Source organism: Phoca vitulina, unplaced genomic scaffold (assembly GCF_004348235.1).
Source record: "Phoca vitulina isolate PV1807 unplaced genomic scaffold, GSC_HSeal_1.0 scaffold46, whole genome shotgun sequence".
In the NCBI taxonomy this organism is placed as follows: Eukaryota; Metazoa; Chordata; class Mammalia; order Carnivora; family Phocidae; genus Phoca; species Phoca vitulina.
The window spans coordinates 2,772,623-2,797,608 of record NW_022589749.1 but is presented as its reverse complement, the minus strand read 5'-3'; the positions used below and the strand labels follow the sequence as shown (position 1 = coordinate 2,797,608).

General features: G+C 49.4%; 1 protein-coding gene across 3 annotated transcripts in view; it reads right to left on the bottom strand.

Moving 5' to 3' along the window:
- KSR2 (kinase suppressor of ras 2) overlaps window positions 1-24,986 on the bottom strand; it is a 417,297-nt gene that overhangs the window by 97,513 nt on the left and 294,798 nt on the right. For 2 of the 3 annotated variants that reach the window (XM_032431391.1, XM_032431393.1), the window contains exons 7-9: window positions 22,105-22,188; window positions 5,961-6,028; window positions 2,904-3,028 (exon numbers count right to left, since the gene is read on the bottom strand). In XM_032431391.1, the coding sequence (XP_032287282.1) occupies window positions 2,904-3,028; window positions 5,961-6,028; window positions 22,105-22,188 (277 nt within the window). The remainder of the gene's footprint in view (window positions 1-2,903; window positions 3,029-5,960; window positions 6,029-22,104; window positions 22,189-24,986) is intronic. The other variant, XM_032431394.1, reaches the window with a different exon arrangement.

Genomic DNA, 24,986 nt, shown 5'->3' with positions numbered 1-24,986 from the left:
ACATCATTGCCTGACAAAAAGAATCTGTGTGAAGCCAGTGAAGAGAAAGAGAGGAAAAAATAACCCAGCCCTGTGATAGATCCTGTCCACCTTCAAGTCAAAGCTGCTTTCTAAATAGAGGTTAATTTATTTCTCTTATCAAATTCTCCTGCTGGCAGACAAGCAGAGCGATGTCACAGTCACTGATCTATCTGACCTGTGTTTCTGTCCCATCTGATCGAGAGGCTCATGGTGCCTGCAAAGCCAGAGGGGAAGATCTTGAGCAACCCGCCCCCTAAGATGTCACAAAGAAAAGGATGGGTGATAGACATGCACAGTTACTTCTCAGGAGCTGTACCATTTGAGTCCCCGAAGCACCCCCAGAGGTGGGGATCCCTTTTTCTAGAGACCTATATGTATTGTTTGCAAATAACAAAGGAGATGTGGACCCCTCCTGGCATTTGGATTGGAAGCCCAAGATTGAATCTGATAATGGTATCTAGAATTTCCTGGGCGTTTACCAGGTGCCAGGAACCATACTAAATGCTTTTATGTTGATTTCTCATTTCATCCCCAAAACAACTCTCTGAGGTTGGTGCTCTTACTAGCCACCATGGACACATTATTTTTTATTTTTTAAAGATTTGATTTATTTATTTGAGAGAGAGCAAGTGAGTATGAGCAGGGGGAAGGGCAGAGGGAGAGGGAGAGAGAGAAGCAGACTCCCCACTGAGCAGGAAGCCAGACCCAGGACCCTGAGATCATGACCTGAGCTGAAGGCAGACACTTAACCGACTGAGCCACCCAGGCGCCCCCACCATGGACACTTTAAAACATGGCCTCAAATTCCTTGGACTCCTCCCACGGACAGGTGGGATCTATGCCTCTCCCCTTGAATCTGAGCAGGAGCGTGACAGCCTCCATCAGTATGGTGTATATATATATACCAACCCTTGGCTAGTGACATATCAAGACAGTGCACTGCCTTTTATAATGCTAGCTTATAAAATCCCTGGTTGGCCAAAACACTTGCTCTTTGAGCCCTCACCTGCCAGGTAGGAGACTCGCTACCCTGAAGCTACCATGAGGAAGCTCAAACCATAAGGCAAGTCCACATGTAGATGCTCTCACTGAGTCTCCGCTGAACCCTGCCTGTGATGCACCCTAGTCCAGACACCACACAGGTGAGTGAAGACGGCTCTAGATCAGGGGTTGGCAAACTTTTCCTTGAAATGGCCAAATGGTAAATATTTTAGGCTTTGTGAGACACGTGGTCTCTGTTAGAAGCACTCAATTCCCGATTGTAGTGTGAAAGCAGCCATAGACAATATGGGTATGGCTCATTCCAATATAACTCTATTCACAAAAATGGGTGCAGGTGCTGGGCTGGTTTGGCCTGTAAGCCATAGTTTGCCAATTTCTGTTCTAGAAGATTCCAGCCCCCAGCTGTGTGGGTTTTCCCAGGTGAGTCCCTGAACATCATGGAGCAGAGCCCAACCATCCCTACTGTACCCTGTCCTAACTCCTGACCCACAGACTCCACGAGCATCATTAAAAGGCTATGGTACACCAGTAAGTTTGAGGTGCTTTGTTGTACAGCGGTAGATAACTGGAACATACCCATTTCACATACAGGAAAACTGAGGCTGAGAAAGATTAGTGGTTTGTCCAGAGTCTCACAGCTAATAAGTGGGGGAAGCCAAGGTCGACAGCAAGGTTCGCCTGACTTCAGAGGCCAAGCTCTCAACTGCTTATATGATGCCACAAGGAGCCAGATGGTGAATGGCTGAGAGCTAGTAGTAAAAACGGTGGGTGATAGCACGCTCGAGAAAGAACATATGGGCTTTGGTGGGGAGGCATGCAAAGGGAGGTCAGAGATGGAGCAAGGGGCCAAATTACACATGGCCTTGTGGTCTGCAGTAAGGAGCTTGATTTGTTTTCTAAATGTAGTAGAAAGCCACTGGATGGTTTTTAAGCAGAAGGGGACAGGATTCAAATTATGTTCATTAGGAATTACTCTGGCTGCTGTGTGGAGGGTGGGCTGGGGAGGGACCAATGCTCTCTCCAGCTGATGCAGAGAAGTGAGACTGAGTCTTGCCAGTGAGAGGTCACTCAGCCATCTGGATGCTCCTCTGGGTCCTGAACAGGTGGTGACTTCCCATGGGCTTGGGTTGATCTACACTTTACGCACTTTCCACATAATGCACGAAAGCACTGGGGAGCTTGAGAAATCACGTGTTGGCATGTGCAGGACGCAGCCTTTGCCTCCTACCGAAAGGCTGCAAGTCTCCCTGGGATAGTTCTGATGTAGTCCAACCAACAGGCCAAACACAGGATGTGGACATCACACTGGAAATTTCCACACCACAGTGGAGAGAAAGATGCACAGAGAGCCTCACTGGTGACCACTATGTGAGGAGCAGCCAGAAGCCAATCAAACTGGCTGAGGCTCAGAGCCCCAGACCCCCATGTATCCATCCACCGAGTCTCCAGCGGGAGCTCAGAAATAGACACCCCCCCCCATCTCTTGGTGGTCTGATTCAACAGCTGTGTCAGCCCAGAACCATCTGCGAAGTTAATCCTGGCAGATGGTGGAACATCTCACAGAGCAAAAAGGAGAGGTCTGGACCACTAAGGACCCTGCTCAGGCTCTCCCCTGCTCCCTACTGCCCCCTCCTTGACAGACTCATTCATTCTCACTTCTGTGCGCTCTCTCTCTAAATCAGATTTCTGGCACACTGACTCTCCACTGATGGCTGGATGCCCCCCCAAGCTTTACTTGACACAAACCACACGGAAGGAGGAGAGCCCAGGTGGGCTGGGAGGTGACGGTTCTCAGAGCCACCCGTGCAAGCCCCGCCCCCACCCCTCCCTGGCAGCGGTGGGCCCCAGCATGCCCCCACCCAGCAGGACCCCAGCCTCACCTTGCTGATTTTGTTGGTTTTGGGGAGTGTCTGGCTGATGTGCAGGTCCGAATACCGGGGTGGCTTTCGTAGAGGGTTGTTGATGTCACACGGGACGGACTCTGTTCGGACTAACCTTGCTGGATCCGTAGGGGTAAAAACAGCAATTTGGGAATTTAAGTACCACTTTGGTTTTATACGGCTAGGCCAGGAAAGCAGAGCTCAGACCCCACCCCGAAGGCCCGCCCCCCAGGAGCAAGAGGGAATTCTCCAAAAATGATAGTCGTCTGTCATGGTAGTAAGATCAGGAGTTCTCTGGTTTCTGAAATTTTTATAGTGTCAATAAATAACTTCTCAATTAGAAATTTTAATAATAAAACTGAAGCTATCAGGTTGTTTTCGATACCATAATTGTTTCACACTGGGGTTCATTTCAGACTCGACCCTCCTTTGAAATACAAGAGGTTCCTGATTCCTTATGGTCTGCAATCAACGGACAAGCTCAGAATGGTCATCTGTCCCTGCCCCCATCTAACTTTTGTGTTGGGATCCTCCTTTGCTACTTGTGGGATTTCTCAGGCCCGAGCAGCCTGTTGCATGTCAAAACACATGTGTCCTAAACAAGGCCACCGGGACCCCGGAAAGGAAGGCTTAGTATGTCCAGACCTCTCCTCAATATCATCCCTGAAGCCATACAAAAAGCTGGGCTCATAGCTAATGCTAAATAAATGCTTCCTGATCCAAACCACACTATCCAAGCTCCTCTTCCGGTTACCCCTCTGTTATTACTACTACTTATAGGGACCATGGGGAGGGGCAAATTGAGAAGCTCAAATTCAAATTTGATGCTTGGCAGAGTTACTTGTTAGCTGTTTTTATTGCACAGGGTGTGGGGCATTGGTGGAAAAGTTAAAGCTTTGCACTGACCCAGGGATTTAATTTCTCTGCGTAGCCTGAGCTGCCATCTCCATGGAAACCAACCATATTTTAAACTTCCTATCCACAAGGGTGGGAAGGTGGCGAGGGGGAAGCAAGAAGCTGGCGGACTTCTGGAAAGATCCATTGCTTTCGCATGTACAGGCACCTGCTGCCTTTGAGCTTTGAGCGAAGGGGGCATGGCTATGAAGGTGGGTGGGGGGAGGGAGCCCTTCTTCAGATGTCAGCCTCCGAGAGCGGGTCGCCATACAGCAGGCTGGTTCTGGTCTCCACGTGGGAGTTGGGCTCCAGCAGAGTCCACTACGGAGAGGAATTTCTCCAGTGACACTGACCCAAGACAAGGGCTCAAGAGCTGTGAGAATTCAGGTTTAAAAACAGCCTCCTTGAGTGTATACAGTTGTGCAAAGAACAGATGGTTCTTAATTAAGGATGTGGGAGGGAAGGGGCTAAAGGGCTGAAGACTTTTCCTTTACTTGCAATTTCCTCTCCTCGTGGAGGTAAGCAGTGCAAAGATCATCAAAAACCAACACCCCTGGGCTTTGGAACACATCCCAGGATTTTGGCAGCACATTGCTTCCTTCTTTACATTTCCCTTGGGTTCATTCTAAAACAGGGCAGATTCCCCAGAGCCTACACTGACTAAGGCCAGGGGAGCTGGGCAGGACACAGCAGGGACCAGGAGGGACTCTATCCCAGATCAGCAGGTTGTATACCGCGACGTTGGCTCCAGTATATGGGGATGGATGACGGGGAATTGGCCAGCAAGAATTTTAAAACTTAATAAGTTGCTAGCATCTTAATACAACTTTTCTTTGAACCGCAAGAAAAATGCAGAGCAGGTCCACATTGCCTCCATCACTGGTGGGGCGGCTGTCCTCTCTAGACAGTGCCTGGGCCCCCTCTCCACTTTGCATAGCTTCATATGACCACCTTCTCTCATTTCGGATCCTTGCTTGGCCCTAGTGGCACCTGAGATGGCAACTTCTACTCTAGAAACTTGCTTCTTAACTTGAAGGGGCAGAGGAACGGCCCACAGATGCTGTGAAAGATGCAGATTCTGCTTCAGTAGGTCTAGGGTGGGGCCAGAAACTGTGCATGTCGAACGCCACCGCTCCCAGGGGATTCCATTGTTGCCAATCCACGGACTGCACTTTGAATAGCAAAGGTAGGGACCAGTGATACCCAACAGAACTTTCGGCCATGAGGAAAGTGTTGGTTATCTGCGGTATCCAATATGGTAGCCACCAGTGGCTACTGAGCCCTTGAAATGTGGCTGGTGTGGCAGAGTAATTGAATTTTTACTTTTATTTCATTTAAATTAATCTAAATTTAAATAGTCAGATGTGGTTAGCAACTGCTGTATTGAAGAACACAGGCCCAGAGGGTCCCCCGGTGAATGAATTGCAAAACAGATAATAGAAGTCAGCGATAACTACACCATGAGACAAGAGTCAGGGGAACTATTTTGAAAGCTAGCCTGCAAGGTTTTCCAAGGAGATTCTTCCTATTGAGTCCTTGGCAGGCAAGACAAAGCCTTTCTTTCCAGTCTTTCCTTTGCACTCAATTGGTCTTGCTTTTTTTTTTTTTTTTCTCCCCAAGGTAAAAGGCTGGCAGTGGCTCTCCCAAGAGTAGCTGGCTTGGAAAGTTTGGCCCAGACACTCCCAGGGCCCCAGGGGACAGAACACAGATGGCCCATACCCAGAAACCCAAGCCCAACCCCTCCCCACACCCACCTCTGCAGGGCCAAATGATTGAGTCTAAAGAGGACATCATGGGGAACACTCAAGCCAGCACTCTTTCTAAGTGTGAAGGAAAAGCAATGAGATTGGGGGGAAAGAGAGGAGAGTGGAAACTAGGAGAGCAGACAAGAATGAGAGAAAAAGACTTAGGAAGGGGGAGACAAATCTGGGGGCTAAAGTATCAGAGAGACCAGCAGAGGGGCAAGGAAGAGGGAGAACAGGCACTGGGGATGGATGAAGGAGACAGATGTCAGGAAGAAGAGTGTCAGAGGGGAAAAAAATAGGCAAGTATCAGGGGATTAAGAGGTACCCAGAAATGGCCTGGATGGGACAGCTATCTCCGAGGGTCTGCAGGAGCCCCCACCCCAGTCTACCCCTAGGGCAGCAAGTGTTAAATACTTACCTCCTCGGTGGATGATCAGGAGATGACAGGGAGGGGCTTCTTTGGTGCATTTGTTGTGGCACTTTAATCTGAGAGAGAAAGAGAGAGAAGGATGGAGAGATGGGTGGGTGGATGGATGGATGGATGAGTGGAGGGATGGATGGATGGATGGATGGATGGTTGGATGGATGGATGGATGGATGGATTGAAGGGATGCCCTGGTGGTTTAGAAAGCTCTGGAAGCTGTGGATACCAAAATATGAGATGAGATGGGGCAGCTAAAGTATTTCCTTGGCACCTAGGAAATTAACTCTGGAGAAAGTCTGTTGTCATTTCACTCTCCAAGGTCAGACCTGGGTGGTCCAGGTTGGGTAGCAACTCCTTCACCAACTGTGTCCACTTAGACTTTATGCTTTGAAAGATATTTTCACCCTTCAGTCTCTATTTTTTTCTTTTTTGTTTTAGAGAGAGTGAGAGTGTGCGAGAGTGAGGGGATGGGGGAGGGGCAGAGAGAGAGGGAGAGAGAGAGAGAGAATCTTAAGCAGGCTCTGAGCCCAACACAGGGCTTGATCTCATGACCCTGAGATCATGATCTGAGCCAAAATCAAGAGTTGGACACTTAACTGACTGAGCCACAGTCTGTATTTTTTATCTTCTTCTTCATCATCATCATCATCATCATCATCATCACCCAATCCTAATAACCATCCACTGTTTACTTGTAGACTCATCTGCCAGCCATTGTACTAAACATAATACAAATGTTATGTTATTGGATATTTATAACAGCCTTACACAACGGATATTATTATCATTCCCATTTTACAGATAGAAAAACAAATTAACTGAGCTTTCCTGGCAGAAAACTTGGATCGGTGGTGCCAAAGGCGGCCTCTCATCTTTCTTAAAGGCTTAAGCAACAGGAGACAGCTAAGCAAGGCTTCCATTTAGGATGAGATTGGTGACAGGTATTCAGTTTTAGAGGTATGAAGAGTTTAGAGTCAAAATGTTCTCCTTTGAGACAATGCCACCTTGCTCTTCCCCAAAGAGTTGCCAGGCTTCCAAAGGATTAAAAAAAAAAAACAAAACCCAACTAATTGTGACCCGGCTTTGTCTTTTTCCTTTAGAGTTTATGTCAGTCGGAAGAATACACACTGTGGCAGATGCTATTGGTGCCCTGTGCGCATCCCTTTGGGTTCCCTTATCATTTTTGTGCAAGCCAGCATCACTTCCAACAGCTGACATTCTTGCCAGAAGGCACCCGTAGCCTGCTTAGAGGTTTCATATTAAAAAATTCTATACCGAGAGGTGGGAGCTTTAGATTTGCCCTCAATCTTCTTGCCCTCCAGGGATTTGATAGTTCTCTCTAACAATGATTTGAATGTCCAGTCATAGACTCAACTTTGACTCCCCCCATTAGTCTCGCTCAGTGGTTCTCAAAGTGGAGTCCCAGGACCGGCAGCATCAGCACCAGTGGGCTCGGAACTTTTCAGGAATGCATCTTCTGGGCCCCCCCACCCCAGATCTGACGAAGCTGAGACTCAGAGCTGAAATGCAGTAACCTGTTTTAACAAGCCCTCTACCCGAGTCTGATACGTGCTCAGGTGTGAGAACCACTGGTCTCGATTGTTTTGGAATGTCTACGCACGTTTCCCCAATTTTTCTTGTCTTCAGTCTTGCGACCCTGGTAGGGCACCGGATTCCTCTCTGAGATGGAAAAGTTAGACCTGGGGCCCCTTGGAGTGCAGAGGGGAAGCAAGGAGGGATGCAAGAAACAGTGCCGAATCACGCCGCAAGAACATTATTAGCCTGTCTCCAATTCGCCTTCACTTTGCATCCGGGAGAAGGTTTCTGGAGCTAACACGTCTTTACATTTCTCTACCACATGCTAACCGCAGTCCCAGATTTGGAAAGGCGACACTATCGACAGGCAATTTAATAAATGTATTTTTCCATCTGAATATCTTTTTTTTTTTTTCCTGTTGTCTCATATTAATGGAAGTGAGGCTGATTTTCCACTCATGGTGACAGGATACACTTTCATCTTTAAAGCCATAAGGAGTAAATAAATAAAAGTACGGCTGCCACACAAATATGACCAAATCGTGACAGGGTGGTGAGTGAGTGACTGAATTAGATGGGGACAAGCTGGCTTACATAATTTGGAATTGTCAGAAAGAAGTGGCAGTTCTAGGCATCGAGAGTCTAAGTCTTACTGGTTGAAAAACAGTTAAGAGGTACTACCGGTCACGAATGTCACAAAGACGCTGTGACTCAGAGGAGAACAAGAGCTTTCACTTATGCAGTGCTTGTGAAGTACCAGGCAATGCCCCCCCGGGGCTTTACATAATTTATATAATCCTTGTAACAATACTAAACAGTAACAACTATTGTTATCCGCATTTTACGGAGTGAAAAACTGAGACTCGGCATATTTGGGTAACTTGCCGAAGGTCAAATAGCCAGTAAGAGACAGAGGCCCCAAGCCCAGCTCTAACCAGCATGCAGATGCCTCCAAAACCTCCACTCTTCTTCCTTTACATCTTGGGGGTGGCAGTGAATGAACGGGAAGCTTCCTGGGATCTGTAACCAGCAAAATCAAAAGGTCCTTCTTTGAGATAAGCCTAAGATGTCACCTTGCTCTTCCCCCTACAGCTGCCGGACTTCAGAAGAATAATAAAAATCCCACCTTACCACAAATGTGTCTTTTTTAAAAGATTTTATTTATTTATTTGAGAGAGAGAGAGAGAGAGAGAAGAGAGCACAAACAGGGGGAGGGGGAGAGAAAGGGGGAGAAGCAGATTCCCCAGTGAGCAGGGAGCCCGATGCAGGGGCTTGATTCCAGGACCCTGGGATCATGATCTGAGCCGAAGGCAGATGCTTAACCGACTGAGCCACCCAGGCACCCCTGTCTTTTTCTTTTCTAAAGCCCACAGACTCTCTGACCTACAGGGAAGGTCCCAGCCCCCATGGAGGTCATGGATATTGCATCCAAACCCCAATGGGAAGTTCTGCTGAATATACAACTAGTCTCTCAATCACTCTGCAAAACACTTAACTGGGCTCCGGGACAGGGCAGGTGAAGCCGCTATGTTTATGGGCAGGGATAAAACACACGTAAACAGAGGACAGATCATTGCAGGTGTGGCGAGATGGAGAAAAAAATCGCACGGGGAAACGGGATGGAGAGTATGGGAGTGGGAGGGGAAGAGCTTCAAGCCAGAGCAGAAGTGTGGGGGCAGGAACAAGCTTGGTGGGGTCAGGCGTCAGAGGTTAAAGGCTGACGAGGCTGAAGTAAAGAGAACAGTGATAAAGACACGAGGAAGGGGGAGGAAGGCGTGGACAGGGCCCCCGGCAACAGGGGCAAGGAGTCTGTATTTGATTCTGGAGGCACCAGGAGGCCACGGGAGGCTCAGGACAGCTGTGACAGGTCAGACTGATGCTTGGGAAGCCCTGAGTTGGGGAATCTGCTGATGCCAAATGAGAATGGAACCAAGAAGTGTGTGCACTCATTGCTGTTTGAAACAGCTTGGTTCCACCCTGGAAGCTTCCAGAAAGAAATTTTTCCTTTCTGCCTCTCCCGCCTACGAGTCTTCTCTAACAAGCCCAGCTGGAAGGGGGACGTGCAGATGTGAAGAAGCCTGTTCGCCCTCGTGGGCAGCACTCTGATTCGGGGGCAAGTAGTTTCTCAAAACTTCTGGACCCCGCCCGAACCAGGATGGGGCAGGCAAAGCCTCCCGGGACCTCGGTCATCTCCTGCCTCCCCCTGGTGTTTTCCTCTCCAGGATCCCTTGTTGCCTGTCTTCTGCAGTTGTGGAAAAGCCTTCCTTCATCTCTGGCCAAAGGGTGGGAGATGGAACGCTTGCCCTTCCAGGAAGCATTTCAAAGGGCAGCCCTGGGGATGGGGCCACAGCCACTGCTCATGCAGAAAAGCCCAGAGAGAGAGAACTATCTTTCATGCTAAGACACTTAACCCTTTGCATGGAGGCTCGTACGTCAAGAACTAGCACCGCATGTCCAGGATCTGCTAATTGAGTTGGCAGGATTAGCCTAGCGCTGAAATCACACAGACCCTGGAGGGGCGGGGAAGAGGGACCGAGATGAGGCTTTCGCACGATGCAGACACACCATGCCCCACTTACAAAGAATCGTTTTTCCAGCAGGAAACACACAGGATTCCACTCAAATTAGACTTTTCCTTTCACTGCCCATAGAAGAGCAAACTAGGGCCACACACTGTAAAGATTGACCACCTGCTTCCGAATCTGATCCCCCCCCCCCCCCCCCCCCGCAGGCTTCCCTCCTCCACCCCGAGGTTCTGATTTGGTCTGTGCTGGGAATGTGGGTTTTTGGCAAGTGCATGCCAGCGCTCCAGAATCACTCTAGGAGGAGGACATATTCTACTTCCCAAATGAGAGATGTCTAGAAGCTTAGATCTTCCAGAATTCCAGCATTCTCCCCTCCCCCCCAAAAGAGAAATGGGGTCAGGAGAGTATGGAGAAGGAATCTGGGTTCAAAGCCTGACACCACCTCTTCCTGGCCGTGACAACCTGGGGAAGTCGCTGACCCACTCTGAGCTACAGTTTCTTCATCTGTAAAATGGGGGCAAAGACAGTACCTGTATTTTATAGAGAAACAGAGTATCTGTTGTTGCATTGTTGCAGAGAAAACTGATCACGTGAGGTGAACAGGGTGCCTAGGACAATCACTTGAAATAGCAGCTACTTTCATTTTTATTAGGGTAGGTTGTTACTGTTGCGAATTTGTACAGTAGCTTTCCCCTCAAGCCCCTAAGACCCTTCCTCTTGCTGAATTGTGGGCTGGCTGCCATGCCTGGAGCTTTGAAACACCCATGGGTGGGAGCTGGCTGGGGACTATTCCAGTCTCTTCTCTCTTGGGTGGGATAACTCAGAGGTGCGCAGACATGGGACTGGACCTCAGCTGCCCAGAACCCTTACTTGCCCTACGAGACACCCAGTACTGGCTGCCTTCCCTTTCCTGTCCTGCTCCCCTCCTCCCCTGATGGTGTGGCCTGGATCACCTTGCAAATAAACCACTTGCCCGTGAATCCTTGTTTTGAGGTCTTTAGAAAGAGGCGAGCCTAGCCAGGACACCATAATGGTTAAAGGAGTTTTGAAACCCAACATGGTCTGTCCCAAAGCTCTCACACCAACACCAAGCCCTCTGCTCCTTGTCCCTTGTGTGTCCTCAGCACACAGCCCTTAATGAATTTGGTTCTCCAGATGCTCCGTTCCACCCAGAGGAAAGGGAGGGGTGGGGTGGACGCAGCTGACTGCCCAGGACGAAGCTCCCCATCAAACACGGCCGGGAGGAGCTCTGTGTATTAACATGGTAACTCTGAACAACACCAGGCACCAGGAAAAGGTCAGATGTGGTTCCAGAAGTGGTGAGAAGCCTGGGCTTCTGAGTAAAGCCAACCTGAGCCTGAATCGCAGTTCTGCCCTTCCCACACCAAGGGGACCTCCGTCTGCCTTGCTGAGTGCCAGGTTCCTCATCGGCAAAACCGTGATGAGGTTCTAATGAGAAAAAGCCTGAGTGGGGTCCACTGAGGCAGCAAATAGGTCAATGTTTCTCTAGGCAGGACTAAAACACACTAGAGTGGACACACAGGATGCCATGCGAACCTCCTAAACTTTTTTTTTTTTTTTTTTTTTAACTTTCAGAGCTAATAGGATAAGCTTCAGCTCTCGAGAAAAGTTGCTTACATGGAATATCTCGTTCCCCAGAGGAGCTGCTAGCTAAATGAGACATCCTGTCCATCTGAAAATTAAATATGTGAATTTATCTTGAGGGCAAGATCTGGGTCTTCCTCATCTTTATAGCTCCCGTTCCTCGTGCCCCTTTCAATGCCTGGTCTGCTGGCTGGTTTGCAAAAATGCTGAATAAACACTACAGACAGGGAGGGACAGAAAAGGACAGACAAAGGAAGGAAGGGCAGTTGGGAAAGCCATCACACACCACTGGTGTATGGGAGTGAATAGCCTCTATCAAAAGGCTTCTTGAAATGATTCCTGCATTGTTACAAATGGTATCCCCCACCGTTTATGAAATGCAGGTGTGTCCCTGTCTGCATCCCTTCTCGCTGCCCTCCCTCTCTCCCTCCCCCAACGTGAGGGCAGGACAGGGTTTGGCCAGAAGCACACCAGACTTGCATGGACCTCGCCCGGGGAACTGTGGGGGACAAATATGACCCCTTTAGGAGCAGCTTTGTTGTTTCCTTAATGGACTTGTCATGTGCCCCAGCAGCCCTGTGGGGCAGATGTGAGCCCAGAGCCCTGGGACCAGAATGCTAGTCTTCCCCGAAGAGGCGGGCAAGACTCCTGCTGGTGAACACAGTCCCCCATCCATTTCAAATGGTTCATTGAGCTACTGTAATCAATTTACGAGAAGTTGGCTCCAAGCAGCCCAACTCCCCGAGCCCACCTTTCTCTCGTCCACACCAGCTTGCTTGGCAATCCATCTGAGCAGGGCATAGCCTTTCCTTCCCAAGGGCCAATGGTGTGTTTTAAAAACCCAGCCCCCAACATCTGATGGAGAGAATGTTAAAGAAACACCAACTTTGGGCCAGGTGCTCTTGCATAACGTGTTTGCTCTGAACAACAGTACCATGAAAGGTGGATACCATCACGCCCATTTCAAAGTCAGGAAGACTGAGGCTCAGTAAGCGGCCCAGTCAGACAGACAGTAAAGGGCAGAGTGGGAATCATTCATTCATTCACACACCCAAAACATGATTGCCTTCCCCCTGCTGTGTGAGGTCCTGGCTGTGTGTCATAAGACAGGGCAAGAATTCTTTCTTCAATCATCTCTCTTGCAAATATTTAGCATGGAGCTCGCCATCCAGGTATGTGAACCCATCTCTTAACTATTTTAAGCATGAACATTTCTCCACTCATCCCAGTGTCTCAGAGCTGCCTCCTAAAAGGATCCCCGGGTGGACCGGAACTGGGTTCTCGGGGCCTTGGGTTGGCAAGAACCACTTTCCCTCCTGAAGTTCCTTTGGAGATCTATGCCACCAACAAATGTTTACTGAGCACTTTCTATGTGCCAAGTACGTATGTGCTAACTCTGGAGGTACAAAGAGTGAACAACATAGACACAGCCCTACCCTCAACCAGTTTAAAGTCCCGGTCAGAGAGACAGACAGGTATGTAGCCCAATACAACATAGTTATGTTATATGGAATGACGGTAGAGGACAGGGTGTGGCACTTTGGACCTGAGGGAAGTCCAGGAGGGCTTCCTGTAGGAAGTGGCGACTGAACTGAGCTTGAAGGATAAATGGGAGCTAGCCGAAGTGCGCAAAAGAGATCCAGGCAGGAGCAATAACAGGCAGTTCAAAGATGTGTTGATTGGTGGGCAGGAGGCCTGCTGCAGGGGTAGACAGCTCAATGAAGCTGGAGCTCTGGGTGTGAGGAGGGAGATCATGAGAGGGCTGCAAGGACAGATGAGCAAGGGATGGTGCCGTGTATCATCGTGAGCCTGGATTTGCCCTGAGAGCAAGAGAGAACCAAGGAAGGATTTTAAACAGGGAGGTGAAGGCTAGATCAGCATTTTGGAAAGCCTCCCCTCTGGCAGCAGATAGCTACAATTCAAGAGCATCCCTCACTCATTATCTCTCTGACTTCCTGCCTCTGTTTTCTTTTTCCCAGGTCACAGCATTAAGTGCTCCTCAAGGCTTCTCGCGAAATCACTAAACCAAATCATTGCCCCCTTTACCATGGGGCTCGTTTCATTGAATACCCCAGCTGAGCAGTTTTGTCTCATCTTGGTTCCCCTGTGGTCTCTCATTTGAGCTGATGCTTCTAGAAATGCCCCCATATGCTCTCAGTGGAGGATATCAAAACACTTCTTCCCCTCCCTGCTGACAACTCAGTGAGGCTGAGCTCTTTGGCCTACAACTGGGTTAGGAAAAAAAAAACAACCAAAAGAAACCCAACAACAGAAACGAACAAGGTTGGTGGGGAGTGTTAACATATAAATCATACTGCAAGCTCCAGCAAAATAATGAACAATGTTTAGGAAAACCCAGCACTTCTCTTTGTAAGAGAATACAGTGCAGGAAAGCTGTGCATTTATTAGCTGTTGGAGATGTCCCCCTTCGCATCCTGCAACTTTCCCCAAGAGAGGACAAAGTGACCACAGAGTCTTCTTGGCTCCCAGGACTTGGAGGTGCTCATCAAAACACAAAGACCAGTTGGCCATCTTTCAGTTCAAGAAATCGGGGACAGGATAGCAGGCTGGGGAAGGAGGAGGAAAAGATGATCAGCTCTGGTCCAGGGTCAGGTTGAGAACAGATTTTCATCTTCCATTCTGCCTCTTTGATTCAAGGAGAAGCTGAGTGGGGGCAACCCTCTGTGGCTGGCCTACTACGTGACTGGCCCTTTGCAAAGTGATTAAGAGTCTGGGATCTTGAATCAGAGATACTGGTGGTTCGATGAGCAGATCTACTTACTGGGAGAATTTCTGTTTCTTCATCTATAAAATGGGGATGAACAGACCCTACCTTCCATGGTTGTTGCAAGAGTACATGAGATCATGCATGAAAAGTGTTTAGCAAAATGTCCAGCACTTAGTAAGCCCTTAATACATGATATCATCAGCACCATCATCATCACATTCAATGCCCACCTTGGCATCCAGTAGAATTATAACCCTCCTTCCCCTAACAACTGTAACTGGACCCAAAGTTTTGCATATAATAGGTAAAAATTCATATAAGGGACCACAAATTCCCATTATGATTGTTGCAAAAACAGAAATGTTTCTATTAATGGAAAAGTAAGTTCGGGCTTTAAGCTGGTGATCTCTGAAATGCATGCTCATAATTATATCCTGCCAATATCCTGTGTGTTGTACAAATTCCTGAAGCGTCCAGGAACCTTGCAGCAGCTCTGACATCAGCGCTGATCATCTCCCCAGTTTTTCCAGGGTGGGGAAAATTCGCGCAGCCAGTCGCTCAAACCAACCATGGCTTATTTCGCACTTCTAGCTAGCTCATCACCTGTGGCTGGAGTCACTGTACAAAGCCAGGACATTGTCAGATAAAACATTGTGTTTTGAAGCAGAAACACAGGTTAGGAGAACATACGGGGCAAGAAAGGAACCAAGAAGCACAGAAAAGGCAAGTGAAAAAGATCCAGTAACAGAGCAAAACTGGATAGAGGAGTGCACGGCTCATTTAAATGAAAATTAACAAAGTGACAGCTTACAGAAAAAGAAGTAAGTGCAAGCATGTCCAGCCAGGCTACTGAAGGTAGGAGGATGGGTGTACATAAAGGGCTTCCAAACACTGGAATAAAGTGGAAATCCTGCGCTGCTTATCTCAGATTTCCCAGCTCTCTCTTTACCTTTCCAAGGAAATACTTATGGGTCTCACCCCTACTGAAGCGGGCAGTGACCTAGATTGGAACATATGAAATGTTTCTACTTGCAGAGATCTGCCCCGACCTACCTGGGTCGCCTGGGACATGGGACTTTCAGTGCTAACCCCCAGAAAATCCCAGGCACACTGAGATGTTTGATCACTTTGTTGACTATTTCAGTAATGGCATTCTAACGCTGACCCTCTAGAACTGAATAATGTCTACCTCAGTCCCACTGGTGGGCAGTGACTGATTTGTTATATATACCAGCTCTTTTCCACCAAGGGCAACTTTGCTCCCCCTGGGAAGATCTGGCAATGTCTGGGGACACTTTTGGTTGTCACAACTGGGATGGGGTGTGTGTCTGTGTGTGTGGGTTGGGGGTGCTCCTGGCATCTGGTGGGGGGAGGCCAGCCATGCTGCTCAGCATCCTGCAATGCCCAGGACAGCCACCCAGACAAAGAATTATTGGGACCCAAATTTCAACAGTACCGAGGTTGAGAAATGTTGATATAAATGCTTGAACATGTCCCCTAAGAAGCGGGATGGTTCAGAAAATCCCAAAAGACAAATGGGGAAGAAGCGCTACAGAAAAAGAGAGAATGTGCTAAATTTTCCGGAACTTTGACCACGCGTCAACCCAGGGAGGTGATTTAGCAAATAGGTTTCTCTTCCTACTTTGCATTAATAGAAAATCAGTTTCTACAACTAAAAAATGCTGAACGATTTATTGAAAGATTCTGATTTGAGGGAAACCCCAAGCCATAATGTGATCCATGCACTCACATGTCTTATCACATCACACGAATGGTTCAGCCTCATTTTATCTCAGAGAGGTTTAGAAACTTCCCCCAGAATCACATAGCTGGGAAGTGGCCGAGCCAGGACCCGAACTCAGCTCTCTCTGGCTCCAGGGTGTGCATCCTGCTGTCATTTTATGGTAAAACAACCAAGTTGGGTTCCCTAGATGCAGATCCCGAGATGGATGTTCTCGTGAGCGATATATGGAGGGAGTTCTCCAAGAGAGACTGATTCCATTGTAGGGGGAGCTGGATAGGAAACGGGGGAGAAGCTAAGCAAAGATGCAGTTTCAAGTGACTCTAGTCTCTGCCTGATCCCTCTGGGGCTCTAGACTGTGAATCGGACCACAGAGGGTGTCTGCCCTGAGGCAAGCAAGCTGGCCTTCTGCAACACCCACCCCAGCGAGTGCCTGGCTCTGAGCCAGTGGGGGAGGGGGAGGCTTCCTCCCAGGCACCTCGGGGTGAGGCGGCTGCAATCCCCCAAGAGCAAACCTCCAGGGGAGGTCTCATGTTTGAGCTGTTAGCAGCGGCGCCCACAGCCGCTGGTAAATGAGGTCACTGGGAATATGAGCAGGACATCCAGACATACATGGATGGGGGAAGGTGGTGCTCTGTGGTCACTAGCTTCATCATCCTGTCTTCAAAGTAGAGGAGTGTGTACTCCTCCCTGATCTTCGAGAAAAATGAGTCTTAGCAGCTGCGAGGCATTCTGACACCCAAGCCCCTCCTGTCTCAGGCTGTAAGAGCAGGTGACTCGGAGAACGTCAGAACCCCTGGCTTCTGCCTCCCACTTGACTGCCAGAAGGAAAGGCCACCCTGACACCAGCATTGTCCTCCCCAAGGCCTTGCCCTTGGAAACCGACACGCTCCAGCAAGATGACAGCTCCAGCGCCCAGGGAATGGGGCTGGAGGGGGAGCGAGCGGTCCCTACTTCCCAGGCCCGGAACCACAGGGAGCAGCGCCCAGGAGTCAGAGCGGCAGGGCCTGGTACTGCAGCTGCAGGGCAGACTGGGCGTTCTCGGGACCCCGCGCCCTGCCCGCAACTGCGCAATATGCTCAAGTCCGTCTAAGTCCTGATCCAAGCTTTGCCCGTGCCGTGTCCTCACCCAGAACACCTTTCCCCCTGCTCCACTTAGCTAATTCCCACTCCTCCTTCAATACTTCAAAGGCTACCAGGAGGGCCTCCCCTGATGTGCATGATGTACCCCCCAGCCAGCCCGGTGTAGCCCGGGCACCTCCCCCTGCAGTAATAATTAACCTACCTGGTTCACCTCCCCCTTCTAGATCCATGTTCCTCACTTAACGCTTCAGTGCAAATCTGAATCCTCTGGGAGGCTTATTAAAAATGGAGGTTTCGAGGCCCTATCCTCTGCGTCTGGGCCTGGAAGTCTTGGGAGAGGCTCAGACAATTTTAAGCAACCATGTCTCCGGGTACGCTGACCCTAACCAGAACCATAGCACACTCTAAAAACAGAGTGGGGGGAGGGGGGCTAAAACACACACAAGAGACAGACAATTCAAATGCTTCTCCACTGGCAGTTTTGGAAGATGTCCCCTCCTTTCCACACGCAGTCCCTGCAGTTAAAAAACAAAAAAACAAAAAAACCCCTTGGTTCAAACTTGTTTCCAAGAGCACAAGCCACCCGAAATCACCACTGTGCACTTTCCTGCAAGAAATGCAGATAGGGGTGGACAGGTTTCCTAGGACCCAGACCTCAGCTCTGCAGAAACCTGTGGAAAGACCCCGAAAAGGAGGAAAGATGCAGATAATGCATGACCAAGAGCTGGGAAACCCATCAGCATCTTCCTGCAGCTGAATCCACAGTCATCAGACAATACGTGGATTGTGCTGACATCCGACCACTTAGAACGAAACTCCATTCCGCGCTCATGAACCTATTAGATGAAAAGTCCTCAATTTAGATAACTGCAAATTGCTTTCTGAGCATAATTTCCTATTAGTTCGCTAATCTCTCTATTCAGAACGCCAACAAGACAGCTGATGATAATTCCGGAGGAAGTGGCCATTAAGCCGAAGGAGGAGGAAAGGGGGTTAGACATTCGCAAGTATCCTGGCTTCCTGGGTGGGGGGGGTACCCCAAAATTAATCCATAAAGTTAGTAACAGTATTAGCTTTAGTGTATGATGTTCTCATAATGCACCAGGTACTGGGCTGAGCATTTTACCTTACTTACCTCACTTAGGGTTTTTTTGTTTGTTTCTGTTTGTGGGTTTTTTTTTTTTTAACAATCTAGTGAGGTAGATATTATTTTCCTCTTTCAACAGAAGAAGAAATGGGGCTCAGAAGTGGTCACACCCAGCTGTTAGTAGCAGAGTCAGGGTTCAGATGCCGGTGTGTGTCTGACCTACAACCCGGGGTTCCAATCATGCCTTATGCTTTTGGCTTATCACACAAATATTTACTGGATGAATGTACTGGAGAGATGATGATGAACAAGACTCAAGTTTACAGAATGAGGCCAAGAAATGAAATAACGCAAAAGCTTACAAAATAGTTAGCAAAAATGACCAGTCTATAAAAACCAAAAACAAAAAAAACAAAAAAAAACAACCAACAAAAAAAAAACAAAAACAACCCCAAAACCAAAAAAATAAAAAAACCACCAACAACAACAAACAAAAAAAAACAACAAAAACCCAAAAAACAAACCTCATATACTGAAGTATCAGGATGGAAAATAAAGTTTGATTTTGTCAAATTACTACTTTTATGTAGAGTAGTGCTTCTCAAAATGTGGTCCCAGGACCAGCAGCATCAGCATCACCTGGGAACTCCAAATTCTAGGGCTCCACCCAAGACCTGCCGCATCAGAGACTCCGGGCCATGCCCAGGAATCTGTGTTTTAACAAACTCTCCAGGGGATTCTGACGCATACTCGAGTTTGAGACTCCTGATATAGACAAAGAAAATCCTCTCTAAAAGGAATTTGGAGACCACTCAGAGAAGTGCTTCTCAAACCTTAATGTGTACAAGAATCACCAGGACAATCTTAAAATGCAGATTCTGATACAGCAGGTCTGGGCAGAGTCTGAGAGTCTGCATTTCTAGCCAGCTCGCAGGTGATGCTGATGCTGCTGGTCCAGGGACCACACGTGGAGTCGCATGGGTCCAATCCAATCCTTTTCACCCAAGGAGTTTCTGGCGATAACAGAACCAGCAATGCTTTAGGTTTCAAAAAAAAAAAAAAAAAGTCATCGTCTTCAGAGCAGATTCAAACCTATGCCTCTGGGATGATTCAGAACCACAAGAAATGACCTGTGTCATGGCTCTTCCTCTCTTCACTGCTTTGCTCTCCTTCGCACTTAGCATCCTCTGAACAGAGAGATGATCTATTTCACTGGTTTGTTTACTGTCCGTCCCCTCCCCTAGCATGTAAGTTCCATGAAGGCAGGAGTCTCGTGTGTTTTAGTCACTGTGATTTCCCTTCTGTCTAGAACTGCGCCTGGCCCATAGTAGGTTCTCAATAAACAGCTGAGCAAATGAACAATTTTTTTTTTTTTCTAAAAAGCTGCTTCCTGGTTCTTGGTGCCACTGCTCTGGGGTGTCATCCATCTGTCACAGCTCTTTATGCACTCACTTCAGTTCCACCGAAATTCATTTCTCTAGAGGTGCATCTTCCCCAAGCTCTGTTGTGGCTACACAAGCACAAAATTGCTGTAGTTACACAAGTGTCAAAAAACTGGAAGCATGCTGGACCTTCATAGCAACTATAGACTCTGCTTCCACCGTTCTGGAAGCTTCTCTAAGAGCTGAGCAAATTGGTGAGATCAACAGTGCAATCCAACCATGGCCTGAATTCTGCTTCTTACACACCAGGAGCCATTTCTGCACAAGGTGGAGTGAGGATGGATGTTCTTTGACAGAACATGGTCACCTGGGGCGAGAACATTTCATTGGCTCCTTCCCACAGGCCTATGGAGGGGGCCAGCATCACACCCACTTTGCAGATTGGAAAACTGAGCCCCGAGATGACTGACAAGTCGCTGGCTCAAGCTCATACAGAGAATGCAGTGGAGCTGGGACTCACACTCAGTTCTGGCTGCTTCCAAAGCCTGTGCTTCTCCCCCAGGTCTCCATCCCCCCCGCAACCCGTGGCAGGATCTGAGTCTTTGTTCATTACTTCTAGAACTGAGAGCAAGAGCAAAGGCCGCCTCAGAGTTCTGCCTCTAGAGCTGAAAATTAAAACGGCTCAGGAAGTGTTCAGCCTCACTGACTCCTGGCTGCGTCCCTGTCACCTAATTACCTAACTTCAAAGCCTCTGCTCGGCAGGTGTGAGGATGTGAGAGCTGCCTCTTCCCCTCAGAACATGGTGTGACTACACCCAGGTGAGACAGGCCCCAGGGCAGCTGGTGTGTGGGGAATATCAGACAGCCTTCACGTGGACCCGAGGGCCCGGCCTCGAGCCTCTCGGAGTCAGAAAGCCAGGGGTCACCATCCCGAGGGCTCACCTGAGAGCCAGGGTCTAGGGAAGACCAAGGTGGGGATGCAGGCCTCCAAATGGTAATGCTGGGTCATTTCTTCCCACCGCCCCTCATGCCTGGGAGCTTATGGCCTCTTAGGGTTGGAACTCATTAATCCTCCCCAACTCCAGGAGGGAAGGGAGCTCAGCCTTACCTCCGTTACTCAGGTGAGACACCCAGGCGGGGGGAAGTGGGGGGAGAGTGAGCGCTCACCACCGCTGCTGTCCCCTCCCACCAAGGGGCAGGGATGCAGGGGGGCCGGAAGGAGCCCAAAGGGGAGTTGCCCGCCTGGGCTGGACAAGGAAAGAGGGATTCCTACATTCTTTTTAAGAATGGTTCCTATGAAGCAGACAGAGCTACTTCCATGTGTCACTGTGAGATACAGTTAAATGTTATTGACAATCTTATAGGAATCGGGCCAGAGAGGTATTTCACACACGTTTATGGAAGGAGCGAGGGAGGCCAGGCAGAAAGGCATTTGCGACCTCTGACAGAGGACAGAACTCTGAGCCTGGCGCCATGCTGTGTCCTTGAGTGCTGATTCATTGGATGCTAATCACCACATCAGCCAGGTATGATGATTATTCCTTTCATGCAGATTAAAAACAAAAAACAATGAGGAACAGAAATGTGAGGCGACTTGCCCAAGGTCACACAGCTAGGACGGACCAGAGCCAGGATTTGAACCCATCTTAGTCTGACTCCAGAGTCCACGTTGGACATCACATTTTTTCTCCTACTTCCCCGCCTTTTGCCGGCCATGAACTGGCATGGGTACGTGTGAGTGGGGGAGCTTTGCGTGGCCGAGCCTTCCTAACCAGAGCTGGAGACCAACATGATGCCACAGAGGGGAGAGGAGTTCGGGGTCAGGGCTGTGTGACCTCAGGCAGGGGGCTTATCCTGGCCGAGACTCAGCTTTCACGCCTGTAAAATGGGGAGAATCAGAATAACTCCCTCGGAGGAGAAAAAATAAAGGAAGAAAAGACTTTACAAATTCTAACTCAGGAATTGGCAAACCACAGCTGAGGAGCCAAAGCCAGCCCACAGCGTATTTTTGTAAATAAGGTGTTATTGGAATAAATAAATGTGTCACACCCGTTTTTTGGCGTATTGTCTCTTCAGCCACGTGGTAGTGCTGAGTAGTTGTAACAGAGACCCTTGGGTCCACAGAGCCTAAAGTATTTACTATCTGGTCAACTAGACAAAAAGTGTGCCAACCCCTAATCTTAGATGCTACGAATATGCAAATATCGCTGGGCCTCAGCAGACAGTGTGCTACATTTCCCACACCATCCATCAGCTCTGGTTCTTACTCCGAATTGCTCCCCTTGGCCCCTTGCCCAGAGGCAGAGGTTCACTTAAGACACGGTTCTGAAACATGGAGCAAGCGATCCTCCTGAGAACCAAGAAACCAAACTTCTGTAAGCTCTTTCAAAGCCCAGCATGGTTCTCATGGACATCAGGCACCAGGAAAACATTTCTGGATGCAGCCACTTACTTGCAATTTTTACACTTGAGGCCAAAAAGCATTCCTTTCCCACAGACGGTGCACGTCTGAGACATCCAGTACTTGGTGGAAAACCTGTGGAAAAGAGACAGAAAACGTTCAAGGTGACAGGGCTATCTCTAGAAGGATGAGCCGCTTAAAGGGTAAGCACACAGGCCCTGGATTCTAGTCTTGCTTCTTCCAAGATGTGTGACTTCATCAAGTTGTTCAGACCACTGGAGCCTCAGTCTCCCTATCTGTAGGTTGGGGATGATAACCAACGTCACAGGTTGCTGGGAGGACCCAACAGGCCATGCTCGTCAAGGGCCTCACACTGCCTGGCACGTAGTAAGGGCTCACTCAACTGGGTTGTGACTTTATTATTACCTGGACATCCGTGACAGTCCTTCATTAATTCAACAAGCCCTGCCTGGTGGCCGGCTATATGCCGAATTCAGTTCTGGGACAGAGCGATGGATGCGGCTAGAACTGTCCTCAGAGAACCACAAAGCAAGGCGGAGCCTCCCGTGAGTCCAGCAGACCCAGGCCCCCTCACTGCCCATCACATCATCTGGGGAGCTTTGATGGGGGCCTCCCCCTCCCCTCAGAAGAGCTGAGGCCTCAAAAACTTGAGAAGCAGAGTCCCCAAAGTGAAAGCCCTTGCAGACGGTAAGCTCATCTTCCTCCCCCGTCACCACCGCTTGCTGCAAACGCAAGGCAGTTTGGACAGCTCGGATAGCTAGGAAGCAGGAACCAGCAGGAACAGAGGTGCATTACGTTAACTTCCCCGGGGCTCCCGCTGCTGCTGGGGTGCTTTCTTCCCCCAAGAGATACCAGGAGACAGTGGGGCTGGCCCCAGAAAAGTATTGAAGGTTGCCGGGTCAGAGTTAATTTTCATTTTCAATTTTTGCTACCTTCTGCAGGAGTTGTATCTAATCTCCACTGCCTCCGAGTGTCAAAATGAAAATCAGAAGTGATTATGTAACTTGGTGCTTGAGAATTTTGAGGGCAAGGTTGCATCCCTCTGCTGCACCAACGTGCTTGATTTGGGTCAGTCACCCTCCAAGTGGGACCAGCCGCAGCCCAGAGCCTGCATATTGAAGCAAATAGCAATATTCGGAACAGAGACTCTTGCGACTAAGGAAACTCCCTCTCCAGTTCTGGACTAGGGGGGTGGTTCAGTCTTTTTCTGCCCCTTCCACGGGGCCAGCAAGTTTGGCAGGGCCTACTTTGTGCCATTTGGCAGCTCTTGGGAATGAACAGAATAGGCTCGTGGTTCCCCACCCCCCCTCCAGCCAGCAGTGTGGGGACAGAGGGCAGGCAGCATGTGCCTTGTAGCCTAGAGTTCTCTTTTCCTTTCCAGTCCTCTCCCATCTCTGGGATCAGCTCTCTCTCCTCCTGAGCTCTGGCTGAGGTGACTCTGAGGACAGTGGATGGAATGGGATTTTAGTTTCATTTCTTCACCAAGGCTGGGGTGAGTCTAGGTCTCCTCCGCCTGGCATGGAGCCCGGGGAGAAACGTAGGGTGAGACAAAAGAGTAACAGGGCATCCCAAGTCCCGGCTCCTCTAAGAAGACATTCCTGATGCCCAAGATCACCATCCTTCCTTTGGGAATCAGTATTTCAATATGAGGTACCACCAGATCTAACACTAGGTTGCTAGAGCCGCGGGATGAGGCTGAGCCAGAAGGCAAGGTTGAGCTAGGGGCAGAGTCAATCCAGGGGTGAAGCCGACCAGGGGTGTGGCCAATACAGGATGGAGCTAAGCAGGGGTGTAGCCAACCCACGGTGGAGCTGAGCCAGATATGGGGTCAATCCAGAGGTGGAGCTGAGTCAGGAGTATGGCCAATCCAGGGGCGGAGCTGAGCCAGAGGCAGGACCAATTCAGGGGTGGAGCTGAGCTAGGGGTGTGGCCAACCCAGAGGCGGAGTTGAGCCAGGGGTGTGGCCAATTCGGAGGTGGAGCTGCGCCAGGGGTAGGGCCAATCCTGGGGTGCAGCTGTGTGGCCAATCCAGGGGTGGAGCTGAGCCAGGGGTGTGGCCAATCCAGAGGTGGGACCAATCCAGGGGTGGAGCTGGGCCAGGGGTGTGGCCAATCCAGAGGCGGGACCAATTCAGGGGTGGAACTGAGCCGGGGGCAAGTGGGAAAGCAAACAGAAAAGGCCCTTCTTTTTGATGCTTTACTCCCCGCATCTCCCTGCCTGACCATTGACGCGTCTCTCACGTATTTCTCACTGCTTCCTCCACCGTTTCCTCATTTGAGTCTTAACAACTATCGTGTCAACACGTTTCTTTCAAAAACTGTTGACGAGGTGCCATTCCAGGAGAGTGTGCTCATTCCCGAGGGCCCCGCCCCCATGGCGATGTGTCTACCCCTGATACCGCCCCCCGCTTGTAGCCCCGCTCGCACGTACTGTCGCGGTCTGTTACCCGTCTAGCCCTCCACCGGACCGCGAGCTCCCCAAGGGCACAGGCCCTAGGTCTTGTGCGGTGCTGCTTCCCAGGCACAGAAATGCCCTACAAATACCAGCGCAGAGAATCCGTGAATGAGTGAACAGGTCCCTCAGCTAGCTCCCAGAGGCCTCGGTACAAAGAAGACTCTGAGCAGCAGTGTCCAAAGAACACAGAGTGTGGAGGTCAATTAGCTTGTAGGCCCATCACTTAATCGTGCAGGGCCTCAGTTTCCCTATCTGTCAAAGGGACATGACCACACTTGTGCTACTTACCCCACTGAGCTTGTGAGGAGACTGTGAAGATAATGACATAAAATGTAGAAAGTTAAATCTGGAAAGTTAAAGAACTTCTTATAAGGGATGTTTAGTAGGTCCAAGTCTCCTTCCCGAAAGGACAGGTGTACCCCTGGGGAGCTTATGTCCATGGACCCAACAAGGCTGGA